Below are 19,565 nucleotides of genomic sequence, written 5' to 3'. Positions count from 1 at the left end.
ACACACACACACACACACACACACACACACACACACACAGAGGCCCTCACTAGCACCCAGCCAGGTCTGGCCTACTGTAACCCCGGCCCTCTCCATATCCTCTCTACATTATACACACAGGGATTTACAGTAAGAGGTATTTATTTGACTTGTAGTGCTTTGTTATATTGTGGGTCAAACTATTCTATGAGAGGTACCAACTCAGTGGAGTGTTTATATAGCTGAGAAACAGAAAGACAAAGCTCCGGGGTTTGGCTCACATTCAGCCTAAATATCCTAGTGGAAGTCTAACTCACTACTACTGGGCGATTAAAAATAACATGGCATTTGTTCATTTAGATGACTGTACATACACTACATTGCCAAAAATATGTGGACACTCCTTTAAATTAGTGGATTTGGCTATTTCAGCTACACCCATTGCTGCCAGGTGTATAAAACCAAGCACACAGCCATGCAATCTCCATAGACACATTGGCAGTAGAATGGCCTTACTGAACATGGCACCGTCATAGGATGCAACCTTTTCAACAAGTCAGTTTGTCCACTTTTTTTGCTAACTAGCATTAGAGCAATAACTGGAAGTCTATAGTAACTCCTAGTAGATACCATAGACTTCCAGTCATTGTGCTAATGCTAGTTAGCATGATCTCTAACTTCCTTCATACTGGATGCAGAGACATAAAAATTGTATCCATGAGTCCATCTGACTGTGGGGAAGTAGATAAAGGGCTTCATTGCCAGAATCCCGAAGTATCCCTTTAAGTCTACAAAGGGGTCAGGTCAACAAGGTTAGGCCTATGGGGTTGATACATTGGCCGTCGAAGCTGAACAGGGTAATAAAGGGGTTAAAGGAGTTGGGATCATGTCCAATAGCATCAGGGCCAGGTCTAAGGTTTGTGTGTAAGGGTTGAAACACTGACCGTCCTGTAGCCGTAGTTGTCTGAGGAATAGAGGGTTCTGTAGGACGTTACACCTCCCTGGTTCATCCTCTCTGGTCACAAGCATCAGGTCTGTATAGATGAACACTGTCACCTAGAAAGAGAGAGAGAGAGAGAGAGAGAGAGAGAGAGAGAGAGATGGTGAGAGACTGAGTTAAACCTAGCTGAAAATATCTTCTTGCTAAAACTCGACATCACAGCACTGTGCATGCATTGCAAAACAGTTTACATAGGCGCACAACACACATTTACTCTTTTGCCAAACACATATACACACACACACACATCTTGACAGTCTTTTAAAATGTTTGATAGATGATCATCTTGATAGATAATCTGGTTAGTGGAGGACTTGTCACCCTGTCATGTCAGAGTAGTTGTCTATCTGGTGTCAGGGACAGACAATGATCAGGATCAGAGCAGCACACAAACTCACAAACACACACACACACAAACACACACACACACACACACACACACACACACACACACACACACACACACACACACACACACACACACACACACACACACACACACACACACACACACACACACACACACACACACACACACACACACACACACACACACACACACACACACACACACACACACACACACACACACACACACACACACACACACACACACACACACACACACACACACACACACACACACACACACACACACACACACACACACACACACACACACACACACACACACACACACACACACACACACACACACACACACACACACACACACACACACACACACACACACACACACACACACACACACACACACACACACACACACACACACACACACACACACACACACACACACACACACACACACACACACACACACACACACACACACACACACACACACACACACACACACACACACACACACACACACACACACACACACACACACACACACACACACACACACACACACACACACACACACACACACACACACACACACACACACACACACACACACACACACACACACACACACACACACACACACACACACACACACACACACACACACACACACACACACAGCCCCTCTCACCTCTACAAAGTGTCTTTGTAGCGGTGTTAAACTGCAACCTTCTATGCAACAGGAAGTGTAGTTCACACAGGAACACAGTGCACCGAGGTCTCTAGACCATCACTGCTACAGCAAGCCCCCCTAAAGATGACATTTGCATCTTATGTGCACGCATGACTAATCCAAACCCTAGCTAGTCTAACTTATTAATGAGTTTACTTACTATTCTTATGACCCACTAAAGGAAAAACTTTGCTAACATAGAGAAATATGAAGGTACTGAGGTTCTGAGGTTCTGGGTCCATAATTCCTTGCGATTGAAGCATTTTAAAGCGCCTGAATAGACCAACAGTACCAATTATAGCTGGTACATGTTTAGAGGGTAAGGGATGGTGGAGGGTGGGGGTAAAGGAATGGGGGGGCTTGCGTGTGAAAGAAGAGAAGGGCAGGACACACACACTGCCTTCCCAAACTGCTTTCCTTCCTGGCCATAGGATGTGTGTTTCAGGCTGTGCTGTGTAGGGGGTGTATTTTTGGCAGAGGTACTTCTCTGTCTCTTGCATGTCAGTGGATGGGCCAAACAATGAGGCAGGCAGGAGAGCGAGCCACCCATTGTTAAGCCTAAGGAGACTGGGTGACCCGTCCCCTAGCCCCTTCATACCCTACTATCATGTTCCAGGTCTCAATCATGTTCCAGTCCCAACTAAACACAGTAGCTTCTATTAGATATGCGTGTTACTTTCTCACCATGTGAGCACATGCAAATACTGTACGCATGGAATTCACAGGAGGTTGGTGGCACCTTAATTGGGGAGGACGGGCTGGTCGTAATGGCTGGAGGGGAATAAATGAAATGCGATCAAATACATCAAATACATGGTTTCCAGGTGTTTGATGCCATCCCATTCGCTCCGTTTCAGCCGTTATTATGAGACGTCCTCCCCTCAGCAGCCTCCACTGATGGAATTGTATGTGTATACGTTGCAAATACGTTGTGTGTGTGTGTGTGTGTGTGTGTGTGTGTGTGTGTGTGTGTGTGTGTGTGTGTGTGTGTGTGTGTGTGTGTGTGTGTGTGTGTGTGTGTGTGCGTGTGTGTGTGTGTGCGTGTGTGTGTGTGCGTGTGTGTGTGTGTGTACGCATGGGTGCCTATAGAAAGCCTACATCCCCGTGAACCTTTTTTCCACCTTTTGCTGCCTTAACATTTAATCTAAAAATTGATTAAATGAGAGTAACCTATTCCACATTTTAAAAGTGAAAGAAAGTTATAGAACATTCCCAATAATACTTGGTTAATACTTGGTGGAAGCACCTTTGGCAGCAGTTACAGCTGTGAGTCATTTGGAATACGATTCTACCAACTTTGCACAACACTTAGGGCAACATATATCCATTGTTTTGGTCACAATTGCTCAAACTCATTCAATTTGGTTGGCAGTCATTGATGAACAGCAATATTCAAACCTTATCTCTGATTTTCAAGCAAATGTAAGTCAGGACTGAGACTAGACAACTCAGGAACACTCAACACCTACTGGAAAGCCATCCTGGTGTGTCTTTGGCATTAACGTTTGTGTAATTGTCTCACTGAAAAGAAAATCCCAGGAGTAGGTTTTCAGAAGACTGAGGTGGGTTTTTCTCTAACTTTGATCTGGGCTTTGCCCCTTTCATATTTATTTGGATCCTGACAAACTCCCCAGTCCCTGCCGATTACAAGCATACCTATAGCAGGATGCTGGCACCACAATTACAAAAATCAAATGTAATCCTGTTTTAGATCAAATTTGAAGGCAGCAAAATGTGAAAAAAGTTCAAGGGGTTGTAGACTTTCTATAGGCACTGTATGTGTGTGTATATGTGTGCATGCGTGTGTATTTCAGTGTGTAGGTGTCTGTGTGTGGGAGGGGGGGGGCCCAGGGCGAGTGTACAGTGGGCTATGCATCACCAAGGTAAAAGCTGTAATAACACAGATTATTTACAGATGACTTATTGAAACAGGGCCAATCTGCAGAGATGTCTGGCCCCACATTGACTATCTACAGCACAAACATGGACTGTTAAATATTTGTCCTCTTTTATCAAGCCCCAGCAGCGCCCACAATTACCAGCTCTGACGCTCTGAGCCAAGACCAGGGTTTGGAACCAAAATAGTTTCCAATTGTTTAGTTCTGAACGGAACCAATTATTTTTTCCGTTCCATTCCGCTGTTCCGACCTGCAAAATAAAATTATGAATCGGTTCGAACCCCAAAAATGTAACGGCTCCTTTCTGTTCCTTTTTAAACCTCTGAAATCAAATTAGCTCAACATTAAATTACTTCACCCATCAGTGCAGATAGAGCAGCTTGCTATGGAGTGGGAAAGCTATAGTTGTTTTAGCCTAGGCATCTGATAGCACATGGGTGCTATCGACTGCCAAGGCTACAGTCGTTTACATGCGCGATGGACAACCAGGTTCAGAGCGCGAGATGCGACTGAAATTTTGCGGGTGGGGAGAAATCGAAAGAGGGTTGAGGAGGAGGCTTGGCTTGAAGCACTGGGCATCTTATTATGACATGTATTATCTGAATCAGGCCCACATAATTATACCTACGGAGGAGAGGCTTCTATGAAGGAACTTTGAATGCCTTTGAACTTCAGAGAGTTGGACCAGAACTAGCTAGATAGCTAACAAGCTTGTGTGTGCAGAGCGGCACCAGAATTAAAAACACGTCTTACCTTTTTATAGTTAATAAATCCAATGTGAAACGTGATAACTATAGTATTCCTAACTAGCATTGAAAAAGTATATCCATTCTTCTCTCCCTAATTTCTGAATCACGCATGTAACATCAGTAGGCTACAGTAGCCTAATCTTCGTAGGGAGGGGCACATTGCCTACACACCACTGTAGGTGGCAGGCAAACACTGGAATGCGTTTCTGAGTGACTGAGTGAGAGCTCTGGCATAAGCGCCTTGTTGAAATTTTGCCTGAAAAAAAAAAAAAAATGCCCTGAACTTAAAATGAAGTTATTAACCGGTTCTCATGCTTTTTTAATAACGGTTCTGTTCCAGAACAACATATATCACTTTCATTCCCGTTTCTGATTCTGTTCCTTTTTAAAATGTAGTTATTTTCCAGTTTTCGGTTCTGTTCCATGAACTGTTTCAACCCCTGGCAGAGACAGTGTGGAACTGAAAAGCTGATCTGACACAATGAAAGGGGGATAAACTGTGAGGAATTGGAAAAGAAAATTTCCTCATAGTACGAATGTAGTATTGTCAATTTTTATCTACAGAAGACACATACACACACAGCTAGACGACAAGACCTTTTCAATAAGATCAACACAATTGATCAATAAGACCAACCCCCTCCTTCCCTCTCTCTTTCCCTCCTCTCCTCCTCTCTGAATGTCAAGAAGACTCAAGTCAACAGGGTCAGAGCTGTTTTTAAAACCAGCCGCCCACCCTACTAAAAACCCCTAAAACCACAGCTGATCTCTTCTGGCTTTCTGTCTTATCAAGGAGGTGAGAGGGGGATAGATAGGAATGTCGCTCCAGAATAACCTGTCAGGATGTGTGTGTGTGTGTGTGTGTGTGTGTGTGTGTGTGTGTGTGTGTGTGTGTGTGTGTGTGTGTGTGTGTGTGTGTGTGTGTGTGTGTGTGTGTGTGTGTGTGTGTGTGTGTGTGTGTGTGTGTGTGTGTGTGTGTGTGTGTGTGTGTGTGTGTGTGTGTTTTAGAGAGAGCGAGAGAGGGTCAAACACCCCTTCTGCCAACCACCTAGCAACCATCCTGGATGGTAAACAGGGCGTCCTGGTCTTCCTCTCCCAGACCCCTGCCAACGTACACCTCTCTTCCCCCCCACGCCAGCCTCTCCATCACATTTCCTGGACAATATTATCACAATGGCTGCGCAGCTTGTCATGGCTTCCCTCTCTCACTCAGCTCTTTGATTCCCAGAGAATACAGGGTGGATAACACATCATTATGTGTGTTAAATACAGTATCCACCCTCATTCACCACAACATTGCATTGTAGCTTTTCACTAAAGCCAAGGCCAAACCGAGGTGCTCACCCTCAACCACCAGTCTACAGAATATACTGCAGGACTTACAGGCATTTACACCCTCAACCACCAGTCTACAGAATATACTGCAGGACTTACAGGCATTTACACCCTCAACCACCAGTCTACAGAATATACTGCAGGACTTACAGGCATTTACACCCTCAACCACCAGTCTACAGAATATACTGCAGGACTTACAGGCATTTACACTCTCAACCACCAGTCTACAGAATATACTGCAGGACTTACAGGCATTTACACCCTCAACCACCAGTCTACAGAATATACTGCAGGACTTACAGGCATTTACACCCTCAACCACCAGTCTACAGAATATACTGCAGGACTTACAGGCATTTACACCCTCAACCACCAGTCTACAGAATATACTGCAGGACTTACAGGCATTTACACCCTCAACCACCAGTCTACAGAATATACTGCAGGACTTACAGGCATTTACACCCTCAACCACCAGTCTACAGAATATACTGCAGGACTTACAGGCATTTACAACTACAAGGGTAAATATGGCCAACATGTAATGTATTGCTCTTTTTGAAGCGTTCTCAAAAAAACTGAGATATAATATAATTTATAACATATGAGAGAGAGAGACACCATATACATTTAGTGAATACTGTGTTTGATTGAAACTATGGTCAATGAATCATCAATCAAAAGAAAGTCCTCCAGTCCATTGTATTGAAACAACCATAAGCAGACAACAATAGAGGAAGTTCTGGAGGATAAATGGTCCTTCCACTCTGATAACACTACACAAAGGTCAGGAAACGTGACAGAGGGAACGAGAGAGAGAGAGGTACTAGGGGCCACAGAACTGTATCATTCCTTAGACCTGTGGGTCAGGACCCACTTGTGGGTTGCGGCAGGGATCCAGGTGGGTCGTGGGATGACATTGCAAATTTTATATATACAGTACCAGTCAAGTACCAGATTTTTCTTTATTTTTACTATTTTCTACATTGCAGAATAATATTGAAGACATCAAAACTATGAAATAACACATATGGAATCATGTAGTAACCAAAAAGTGTTAAACACATATTTAATATTTTAGATTCTTTAAAGTAGCCACCCTTTCTTTGCCTTGATGACAGCTTTGCGCACTCTTGGCATTCTCTCAACCAGCTTCATGAGGTCACCTGGAATGATTTTCCAACAGCCTTGAAGGAGTTCCCACATATGCTGAGCACTTGTTGGCTGCTTATAGGGAGGCAGGTCAGAGCCCTGGCCGTGTGGTGCCAGGACAACAACCTCTCCCTCAACATGATCAAGACAAAGGAGATGATTGTGGACTATAGGAAAAGGAGGCCCGAGCATGCCCCCATTCTCAGCGACGGGGCTGCAGTGGAGCAGGTTGAGAGCTTGAAGTTTCTTGGTGTCCACATCACCAACAAACTAACATGGTCCAAACACACCAAGACAGTCGTGAAGAGGGCACAACAAAACCTATTCCCCCTCAGGAGACTGAAAAGATTTGGCATGGGTCCTCAGATCCTCAAAAGGTTCTACAGCTGCACCATCGAGAGCATCCTGACTGTTTCCATCACTGCCTGGTATGGCAACTGCTCGGCCTCCGACCGCAAGGCACTACAGAGGGTAGTGCGAATGGCCCAGTACATCACTAGGGCCAAGCTTCCTGGCATACATGACCTCTATACCAGGCGGTGTCAGAGGAAGGCCCTAAAAATTGTCATAGACTCCAGCCACCTTAGTCATAGACTGTTCTCTCTGCTACCGCATGGCAAGCGGTAAACAGCTTCTACACCCAAGCCATAAGGCTCCTGAACAGCTAATCAAATGGCTACCCAGACTATTTGCAGTGCCCCCCCCCCCCCCCCCCCACCACTGCTACTCTGTTGTCATCTATGCATAGTCACTTTAATAACTCTACCTACATGTACATACTACCTCAAATAACCAGTGCACATTGACTCTGTATCGGTACCCCCCTGTATATAGTCTCGTTGTTGTTATTTCACTGCTGCTCTTTACTTGTTACTTTATATCTTATTCTTATCTATATTTTTTGAAACTGCATTGTTGGTTAGGGGCTCGTAAGTAAGCATTTCACCTGTAGTATTCGTGACTAATAAAATTTGATTTGACAAATTTGATTTGATTTGAGATGAGTCTGTAACTTGAACCCCTATGAAGCATTTATTTGGGCTGCAATCTGAGGTGCAGTTAATTGCCGATTTCTGAGGCTGGTAACTCTAATGAACTTATCCTCTGCAGCAGAGGTAATTCTGGGTCTTCCTTTCCTGTGGTGGTCCTCATGAGAGCTAGTGTCATCATAGTGCTTGATGGTTTTTGCATCTGCACTTGAAGAAACTTTCAAAATGTCTTAAAGTAATGATGGACTGTCGTTTCTCTTTGCTTATTTGAGCTGTTCTTGACATAATACGGACTTGGTCTTTTACCAAATAGGGCTATCTTCTGTATATCACTCCTACCTTGTCACAACACAACTGAAATGAACTTTTATCAAGGCAAACCTGTTAATTGAAATGCATTCCAGGTGACTACCTCATGAAGCTGGTTGAGAGAATGCCAAGAGTGTGCAAAGCTGTCCTCACTAAATAAATAAAAACCCTTGAATGAGTAGGTGTGTCCAAACTTTTGACTGGTACTGTATGTATATACACTGAACAAAAATATAAACGCAACATGGAACAATGTCGAAGATTTTACTGAGTTACAGTTTATAAGAAAATCCGTTAATTGAAATACATGCAATAGGCCCTAATCTATGGATTCCACATGACTGGGAATACAAATATGCATCTGTTGGTCACAGATACCTTAAAAAAAAGTAGGGGCATGGATCAGAAACGCAGCCAGTATCTGGGGTGACCACCATTTGCCTCATGCAGCCTACACATCTCCTTTGCATAGAGTTGATCAGGCTGTTGATTGTGGCCTGTGGAATGTTGTCCAACTCCACTTCGATGGCTGTGCGAGGTGCTGTATATTGGCGAAAACTGGACCACGCTGTCGTACATGTCAATATAGAGCATTGCTCAATGAGTGACATGTCTGGTGAGTATGCAGGCATGGAAGAACTGGGACATTTTCAGCCTCCAGGAATTGTGTACAGCTCCTTGCCACATGGGGCTGTGCATTATCATGCTGAAACATGATGTGATGGCGGTGGATGAATGGTATGACAATGGGCCTCAGGATCTCATCAGGTTATCTCTGTGCATTCCATTTGCCATCGATAAAATGCAATTGTGTTCGTTGTCCATAGCTTCTACCTTCCCATACCATAACCCCACAGCACTCTGTTCACAATGTTGACATCAGCAAACCGATCGCCAACATGACGCCATACATCTTCCTAGTATAGTTGAAACCGGGATTAATCCGTGAAGATCACACTTCTCCAGCATGCCAGTGGCCATCACATTGAAGGTGAGCATTCGCTGAAGCCTGTTACGATGCCAAACTGCAGTCAGGTCAAGACCCTGGTGAGGATGACCCTGGTGAGCACTCGGATGAGCTTCCCTGAGACGGTTTCTGACAGTTTGTGCAGAAGTTCTCCAGTTGTGCAAACCCACAGCTCCATCAGCTGTCCAGGTGGCTGGTCTCAAACGATCCCGTAGGTGAAGAAGCTAGATGAGGAGGTCCTGGGCTGGCGTGGTCACAGGTGGTATGCAGTTGTGAAGCCGGTTGGACGTACTGCCAAAAATCTCTAAAATTACATTGGTGGCTTATGAGAGAGAAATTAACATTACATTCTCTGGTAATAGCTCTGGTAGACATTCACGCAGTCAGCATGCCAACTGCACGCTCCCTCAAAACTTGAGACATCTGTGGCAGAACAAGGTGCACCTGTGTAATGATCATGCTGTTTAATCAGCTTCTTTATATGCTACACCTGTCAGGTGAATTGATTATCTTGACAAAGGAGAAAGGCTCACTAACAGGGATTTTTGCTAAATAAGCTTTTTGTGCGTATGGAAAATGTCTTTAAATGTTGCATTGATTTTGTTATATTGTTTGAGCATAAGAACACGGCATTAGAATAGCAGGAAATTGCCTTTAAAAACTGCAAAAATGGTCTGTGTATGTTTTTTCACCTACTGTGCAATTAACTGTTTGATCAGACATCTTCCCCCTATGTGTCTCTTTCCACCTCTCTAGGGGAGGAGAGGTGATCAGAAGGGAGGAGAGAAGAGGAGAGGAGAGGAAATGCCAAGAGAAGAGAAGACAATAGTGTAGAAGCCCAACGCAGCGCAGAAACCACCCACAGGTTTTCTAACTGCTATCTCTTCCTCTCTCGCCTCTGTTCTCTGCTAGTAGCACAAACCACACCACAGACAGAGGAGACATAAATAAGGTCTCAGTCTACACCTTGTATCTGGGTCTCTGCCCATTTCCTGTCACTGGGAAGGTATTTTAGAACATTGACAAGGGCTGGGGAAAATCTCCATAATGCATTGCACAAACTCTTTGACAGTTATTCAAACCAAAGCACTCTCACGGTTGTAGAATATGAACCACAGTACAAAGAGTTGTGTCGGATTCTCGCAACTTGTTACTATCTTAAATACTCTAACTTTTACGACATTTACATCTCCCATTTTACTAATCCTGATCTATACACACACACACACCTTCTTAGCAGCCATTTACCTTAATGGAGAGGTGCTTGCTCTCGTGGAGGATCATCTCCTCAGAGACCACCAGAGTCCGTGTGGGGTTACACAGGTCCAGAGGCTGCACACAGTGGGCGAGAGGGTAGATTTAAGGGTTAGATTAACATTGGATTAAGGTTAGATTAAGATTAGGCAACATCCTAGGAATTAAATGAAGATTACATTATCCAGGGCAAAATACTGCTGTTAAATATTACTTCAAACACAATACATTCACTAATGCCAGTACACAATATTACAGCCAAAGTCATTAATACTGAAGTCTATACACTGCTATTACAGCCCAATATCATTCACAACACTCCTAAATATCACTCAATAGAAATAGAGATATAGATAGATACACGTTTCAAGTACACAAATATTTGGGAGGGATGTTATAAGTACATGAGGGAGCATATGGCTACAGTACCATCTCCATTTTGGCTCCAAGCTCCATGCTCTCTGCCCCACACCAAAGGGAATGATACAGGCTCTGCAGCTGGCGGCTCTCGTGTAGCTACAGTCGCTCCAATCTCTACAGAGATCCTCACCGTGTGAGCTGTGACTGCAGGAGTCTGTGAGCCGCTCTATAAGGGTCTCGCTCTGTGAGAAGGCGCTAGGCTAAAAGTGCTAGTGCAGCGGGGCTGGTAGCCACATCCTCTTGTGGACCAGGGCTAGAGAGTCCACAGGGCCGTTTCACTGTGTCTCAGAAGGGTGCAGCTGGGTGACTCAGTTAGTCAACAGGAAGTACTATTACAGACCAGTGAAGGGTCCTGGGTAGTTGGTAGTTCAACTCTGCAGTACAATCGCAGACTGAAAATGGGCATGAGTGCTTGGATGTAAGCATGTTGAGGAAATGTGGTTCATTCCAGTGTGTTTATGACAAGAGTCATATGTACACACATACTGTACCACAGAGCAGTGTTTCCCCTAGGTTTCTTTCAATAGGTAATACTGACGTGTAGTAAGTAATACTTGGTGATATCATAGAAGGAATACAATTTCCTCATATATTTTAGATATAAAATTAAACATTTTCAATAATTATTTTTTTAAAGAATGTGAGTCTGGTGACGTTTTTAAAAGGATATTCTACTCCAAAATGCATGAAAATTAAATTATGCTCTCTTCCTTAGAAACTCGATGACAGTTACATTTTATCTCTTGATCTAAATGACATCACCAGTCAGTTTTATATTAACCCAAAGCTAGCGTAACGTTACTGTATGTTAGCTAACAATTATTATATCCATCTATGAATAGGATTGGCTACACTTCCAGGATTACAAAATAGCTAGCTAGTTACCTTGGAGTTAGTTTTTTAGACGATCTGATAAGAATCTGAGGAAGATATGTAACTCTTAAAAGTGTGTCTCGGCAGAAGTTGAAACAATAAAATGAAATCTATATATATTTAAATCGTTGGCGGCAATGATTTAGCAGAGGCGGTGAATATAGGGAAACACTGCTGAGGTGAGAAACTTTGCAACAAATTTGATGTGGTTTAGTCTGTTTTGTGTCTCAAAAGAAAATCCCCCAAAATGTGGATCCCACTGGCATTACCATCAATATTGAAACACCTGTATGCTTTAGGGCAGTGGTTCTCAAATCTATCCTCGGGGACCCCCAGACCTTTCACAACTTTCACAGTTTAAGCCTTGAACTAGCTCACCTGATTCATCTAATTACGGGCTCGATGATTAGTTGACAAGTTGAATCAGGTGTGCTAATTCTGGAATAGATCAAATACGTCTGGGGTCCCCGAGGAGAGGTTTGAGTACCACTGCTCTAGGGAATCAGATAGGGAGTAGTACCGTGTTTTCTGCATGAGTGCTCATCTATGGATCTTTTTCAGGATTGATTGGTGTAGTCATGGGTCATCATAGATCAACTTCCACTGTAAGCCAATCACATAATCTATCCACACAGCACTGAAAATAACAGGGTTAACTGACTCGATGGGCTGTAGGGGGCATTGGTGTGTGTTCCTACCGTATTGTGTTTTCAGCATTACCAGCCATATAGGCCAAAAGTTATCCAAATAAAAGGGGCAAAAAAACCTAACGTCACTAACAGAGTGGTGGAAAGATGATAGTGGAAATATAGCGATTCACACACACACCTGAACAAAGATGGGGAAGATGAGGATCTTGGGTGCTGCTTTGACGTAGCCGTAGTTGCCGTGCGGGTTGCCGTGTGGTACATGGGAGCGTACTATAGTACAGTTCTGGTAGTTAGCAAAGTTGGAGGAGCTCTGGGCCTGCTGGTAGCTGGGTGGGGGTTGGCCAGAGAGGTGGGCATCGGATGGTTTAGATGTCTTGGCGTTAGTGGAGCGTCGTAGGAAGGTGGTCCGGCCTGCTAGACCTACACCCCCAGGTGGAGCACCGCCACCCCCTTGAGTCTGGGGCACGCTGGCCTGGCGCGGGTACATCCTCCCTGCTGAGAGACATAACACACACACCCCAAACAAACACACACACCCCAAACAAACACACACACCCCACACACACACACATATTGGGAGTTAGCCTGGGAACATAGAAGTAGAATGAGTGTTGACAGAATTGCCCTGCCAAACCACCTTGTTCATTAAAATCCTAGTCAGTAGTAAATGGCTTACCCAAGGTACCATGATTGTCCTGGTAGATAGGCCTCAATACCTGAATTAGAGACAAAAACATAATAGTCAATGGTTCTGTTATAACAGTTGACCAATACCATTATGCAATAGATTGTTACAGGAAATGTTCACATGTAATGTATCCATCCCACCATAAAATAATGCCTGACATGAGGTGAAATTGAAGCAATGACAATGCAGACCAGGCATGTTGGGCATGGAAAGGGGCCACAAACAACTACTTTTAACCAGAGCCCTATGAGTAGTAGTGGCCTAAACCCAGGTCTATGGAGGGGGTGTGTAGTAGTGGCCTGTGCGTCAGCCCTGCTCTGACCTATGTCTTCCAGAGGGGGGTGCGACCAAGCTGGGCAGGAAGGAGGCTCTGTTACCCCAAGCATCAAGGTTTTGGATTTAGTCTGACATTCTTTAGCCACTTACTTCCACCCACTTTTCCATCCACTCTCGCAGCATTCTTTCTTTCCTCTACCCTCCTTTTCCCTCTTCTGCAGTACCTGTCATCCATTCATCAACCTCTTGATGTACCCATATCTACTCTGTTCCCTATCCCTTATTTCATCCATCAACTCCCTCCTTTATACCTCTCTCTGTTCCCTCCTCTGCATCCTATCCCCCCTCTATCCACTCCTCCTGCCTTGACAGCAGTCCACCTCCTTACCCTCCTAACTCCCTAACCCTTTCCATTCCTCTTAGCATTAACACACAGCATGCTCTCTGATCCCCATGTCATATCATGTCTGCAGGGGTGAGCCTCTCCTATAAGGCAGACTGTAAGGGCTGCTATGCTGCCGGGCACACACACACACACACACACACACACACACACACACACACACACACACACACACACACACACACACACACACACACACACACACACACACACACACACACACACACACACACACACACACACACTCAGGCAGCAGCTCACAGACTAACCGACAGCCCCACTGTCTCTAGGTCACTGGGTCTGAATGGAGAGCAGGGTATACAGCCTCCTTCACTTCCCCTAAAGGCCTTTTAAAAACCAGCTACTACGTCACGGAAGCCCACAACCACACAGTCAGCATTACTGCCTTTGATTGGCTGTGCAAGTTCAGTGGGAGAGATAATGGAGTAATAGGGAAAGACTTGAAGTTCTGGGTTTTCTGCATTCATTACTTCAGCATAACTGGTCCATTCTTCCAGGCTGGCAGATTAGTGTCAAATGGTTGGGGATGTTAAGGAATCAAGTTCACAATACAGTGTGTTTCTTTTTCCATTCGGTGCACTTTATTATGTCTTTATCATAAAGAGCTATTTCCCCGTATACAGCATGTTACAGTGTGCATCATTTGATAGAACACCTCTTGAGGCCACCATGGTTTTCCCATATAGACGCTTGAATACTACTTACTGCTGCAGCAAATCTCAACTCTTGGTTGTATATTATAATACATTTATATTTTATTCAACTACCTATTTAAATATGTACTATATATACATATATACATATATATATATCCATATATACAGTACATACACATACAGTGCCAATCAAAAGTTTGGACACACCTACTACTTCCAGGGTTTTTCTTTATTTTTACTATTTTCTACATTGTAGAACAATAGTGAAGACATCAAATCTATCTTCAAGCGTCATACCCAAGAAGACTCGAGGCTGTAATCGCTGCCAAAGGTGCTTCAACAAAGTACCGAGTGAAGGGTCTGATTACTTATGTAAATATCATATTTCCATTTTTTATTATTGATACATTTGGAAACATTTTAAAAACCTGTTTTTCTTTGTCATTATGGGGTATTGTTTGTAGATTGAAGAGGAAAAAACTTTTTGATACATTTTAGATTAAGGCTGTAATGTAACAAAATGTGGAGAAAGTCAAGGGGTCTGAATACTTTCCGAAGGCACTGTATACATCTTTGATTTACATAATGCACATTGTGTCAGTTTGAATTGCACAGATATTTCTCAGGTTAGAATGGCAAAGTATATCTCTGATTTGGATGGCACGTAATGTATGTCAAGTAGAATTGGCATGAATCTATCCCAGGTTTGAATGGCACATACAGCACCACGAAAAGTACTTGCCCCCTTTCTAATTTTCTTAATTTTTGCATATTTTTGATACTCAATGTTTTCAGATCTTTAACAAAACCTAATATTAGATAAAGGGAACCTGAGTGAACAAATAACACAACAATTACATACTTATTTCATTTATTTCATAAACAAAGTTATGCAACACCCAATTCCCCTGTGTGAAAAAGTAATTGCCCCCTTACACTCAATAACTGGTTGTACCACCTTAAGCTGCATTGACTCCAACCAAATGCTTCCTGTAGTTGTTGATCAGTCTCTCACATCGCTGTGGAGGAATTTTGACCTTCTCTTCCTTGCTGTAACTCAGCGACATTTGTGGGTTTTCAAGCATGAACTGTTCGTTTCAAGTCCTTCTGCAACATCTCAATTGGGATTAGGTCTGGACTTTGACTAGGACATTCATAAACTTCAAATTTGTTGCTTTTTAGCCATTTTCATGTTTACTTGATTGTGTGTTTTGGATCATTGTCTTGCAGCGTGACCCAGCTGTGCTTAAGCTTCAGCTTACAGGCGGATGGTCTGACATTCTCCTGTATAACTCTCTGTTATAGACCAGAATTCATGGTTCTTTCTATTAAGGCAAGTCGTCCAGGTCCTGAGGCAGCAAAACATCCCCAAACCATCACACTACCATCATTATAATTGACTGTTGTAATGAGGTTCTTACTGTGGAATGCAGTGTTTGGTTTTCGCCAGGCATAATGGGACCCATGTCGTCAAAAAAGTTATACTTTTGAATCATCTGTCCGTAGAACATTCTTCCAAGAGTCTTGATGATCCTCCAGGTGCTTCCAAGTGTTTTTTGGCAAACTTGAGTCAGCTTTTTATGCCTGGCAAAATCCTTAATAGAAGGAAGCATGAATTCTGCTCTGTATCAGAGAATTCCACAGGTGAATGTCAGGCCATCCGTCTGTGAGCTGAAGCTGAAGCACAGCTGGGTCATGCAGCAAGACAATGATCCAAAACACACAAGCAAGTCTACATGAACATTGGAATGGCCTAGTCAAAGTCCAGACCTAATCCAAATTGAGATGTTGTGGCAGGACTTGAAACGAGCAGTTCATGCTTGAAATCCCACAACTGTCGCTGAGTTAAAGCAGTTCTGCATGCAAGAGTGAGCCAAAATTCCTCCACGTCAACATGAGAAGACTAATCAACAACTACAGGAAGCATTTGGTTGCAGTCATTGCAGCTAAAAGTGGCACAACCAGTTATTGACTGTAATTACTTTTCACACATGGGAATTGGGTGCCGCATAACTTTGTTAATTAAATAAATAAAATAAGTATATACTTTTTTGTTATTTGTAAACTCAGGTTCCCTTTATCTAATATTAGGTTTTGGTTGAAGATCTGACAACATTCAGTATCAAAAATATCAAAAAGGGGGAAAATACTTTTTCACGGCACTGTATAGAGATCTTCAGTGTAGGTCTAGATAGTGCCATTGAGGGGGTAGGGCAGGAGCATGGGATGGACCATGAGCCTCTGCTCCCCCACCAGTACCTGGCTTCCTGGGTTGATGGGGGCCAGGATGATGTAGTTATCCCCGTTGGACGCCTTCACTCTAGTCCCCTTCAGCGTGGCTGTGTGGCTCTGGCTATGGGTCTGGGTCCTGGCTTTACCATCCACCTCCTCTGCCCCCCTTCCTACGCGCCCCCTCTCCCCCCACGCCCCCCCTACCCCTACCCATCCTAACCCTCCCCCGCCAGCCCCCTCAGAGCCGTTGACCAGCACCCGGCGGCTGGTCCTGTGGTGGGCAGGGAGGGGGGGCACGGCCGGGGGGGACATGTCCCGGTCTAGCCGGTCCTTGGACCTGTCCCGCCGCCTGGTGGGGGGCGAGGGGGCATCATAGCTGGAGGAGGAGGGCTTGTAGGAGGGCCGGTGGATGAGGCCCTCGAAACTGGGCTTGGCGGCCGGCCCAGTGCGCCATACCACCACCTTGATCTCATTGGAGCTGTTTCTGTAGAGGGAGGCAGAGAGGGAATGTGACAACTGGTCAGGAAGAGTGTAAAGGTAAGCTTAGCCAATGGACGCACGCATAGAGATTACGAGCCACAGTGCCTACATAGGGTTTGCTGTGAATAGATAGCACAACCCATCAAACTTCAGAATGTAACATGAGGTGTTCTTTAAGTGTTGAAGATGGTTATCCCTGTCAAAGTTGGTTAAGTCCACTACTTCCTCTGTGTCTCCCTGCCTGTCGTACCTGATGGCGTGGGCGACCTCCACACATTTCCACTGTTCTACAGGCTGACCGTTGAGCTGCAGCACAGTGTCCAGCTGCTGCAGACCTGCCTGATCCGCCGGACCACCTTGGGATAGGAGAGAGGGCAGAAGAGGGTCAAACAAACACACACATATACACACACACACACACACACATAGTTACACGCACGAGCTTCTACCTACTAATTTACATGCAAACCTGATTTGACCACCTCAAAAAGAAGGGAAGAAGGGACTAGAGAGAGTCAAATATACACCTGTACCCATACATCTAGACACACACACACACACACACACACACACACACACACACACACACACACACACACACACACACACACACACACACACACACACACACACACACACACACACACACACACACACACACACACACACACACACACGGGGAGTGGAGAGCCTTGCCTGAATCGACAGCCTGAACCCTCACTGGGGAGTCAGAGCAGATGGTGAAGCCATAGCCGTCCTTTCCTCGAAGGATGGTCACCTATAGAACCCACAAACAGACATAACATCACCATAAAGCATTATTAATGCATGTCTATATATGTCCACGGAATGAAATGCAAATACTATATTTGAATAGACATCTACAGCAAGCAGGAGCAGTGATGAACAACATGTCAGCATATGCCTACAGATTAGAGAGATGTTCTCTGGCCAGGAGCTGAGTGTGTCAGGATGGAACGATTGTGGATGCCAGCCACACAGATTAGCACTGTGGCCCTCATTAAGGTAGCCGGCGCATTGGTGTTGATCTGATGCCAACTGTTGGCAGCATCCGCACAGAGTAAGAGGGCAGGCACACACACACATGTATGATGCCTGAAAACTTTCTGAGAACTCCAGGAATAATGACAGTGTGTGTGGTCCAAAATCAACAGTGCTCCGCTCCAATACATTGTTTCCATCTCATCTGCTGACAATAGGGCATCTGAAATCTCTACACAGACAGACACACACACACACACACACACTTTATATTATAGCTCTCCAGCTGAACATAAAAAGACTGAGTACAATGTTGCTTCAAAACTCTTATCGGTTTTACATCTCCCACCTTTTAGTTCAGATCAGGATGGTAAGAGGGTAAACTGATCCTAGATCTGGGCCTATGAGCAACCTCTAGCCAGAGAGCATGTCTAAAAGACTGGCATCAAGATGCATAAGCGTATTAACTTGTTTAGGTTTGATAACTACAGTACAACCCTCAGTAGCCAAAGGAGGCTGGTATAATGGTCTTAGGGACAGTTCCTAGAATTCCTTGACGGATTGCCCTTCAGGATTGACCGTCTGTAATCTAGTGAGATACAGAGTCACAGTCCATAATCACTGGTGACATCCTGTATGTCACCCCAATGCCATGTCACCGCCCTGGTGACAGCCAGGTTGACCTCTTCATCCTGCCGACTGACAGGCTGTGGCGGGGCACACACAAACATGTTTGTTTTTTACGCTTGTTTTTGACAAGACACAAACAAGTTGATGAACACATTATGGCAATTACTGACCGACTTTCCACCTATAAAAATACATGATAATATTGATTGTCTTTTAAAATGTTTGATAGATGATCATCTTGATAGATAATCTGGTTAGTGGAGGACTTGTCACCCTGTCATGTCAGAGTAGTTGTCTATCTGGTGTCAGGGACAGACAAGGATCAGAGCAACATATTGTGTGAGAAGACAGCGTACTACATTTGGCAGCGTGCTACATTGCTGCCTGCCATAAGTTGAGGGACAGTGTCTGACAGACCAATCAACCTGCACATGTACTCTACTGTATGCTTATTGTTGAATGTATGGTTATTTTGACACTTGGTTATTGTT

General features: G+C 44.3%; 1 protein-coding gene across 4 annotated transcripts in view; it reads right to left on the bottom strand.

The window, feature by feature from the left end:
* The window catches only part of rgs3a (regulator of G protein signaling 3a), a 228,559-nt gene that overhangs the window by 148,435 nt on the left and 60,559 nt on the right, over positions 1-19,565 (bottom strand). For 3 of the 4 annotated variants that reach the window (XM_071363911.1, XM_071363913.1, XM_071363912.1), the window contains 7 exons: positions 18,139-18,220; positions 17,693-17,798; positions 16,990-17,446; positions 13,363-13,402; positions 12,865-13,181; positions 10,738-10,821; positions 924-1,035 (listed from right to left, as the gene is read on the bottom strand). In XM_071363911.1, coding sequence (XP_071220012.1) covers positions 924-1,035; positions 10,738-10,821; positions 12,865-13,181; positions 13,363-13,402; positions 16,990-17,446; positions 17,693-17,798; positions 18,139-18,220 — 1,198 coding nt within the window. Of the gene's footprint in view, positions 1-923; positions 1,036-10,737; positions 10,822-11,172; positions 11,318-12,864; positions 13,182-13,362; positions 13,403-16,989; positions 17,447-17,692; positions 17,799-18,138; positions 18,221-19,565 lie in introns of those variants that run through there. The other variant, XM_071363914.1, reaches the window with a different exon arrangement.

This window comes from Salvelinus alpinus, chromosome 24 (assembly GCF_045679555.1).
Source record: "Salvelinus alpinus chromosome 24, SLU_Salpinus.1, whole genome shotgun sequence".
Classification (NCBI taxonomy): domain Eukaryota; kingdom Metazoa; phylum Chordata; class Actinopteri; order Salmoniformes; family Salmonidae; genus Salvelinus; species Salvelinus alpinus.
This window is presented reverse-complemented; position numbering and strand designations above follow the sequence as displayed.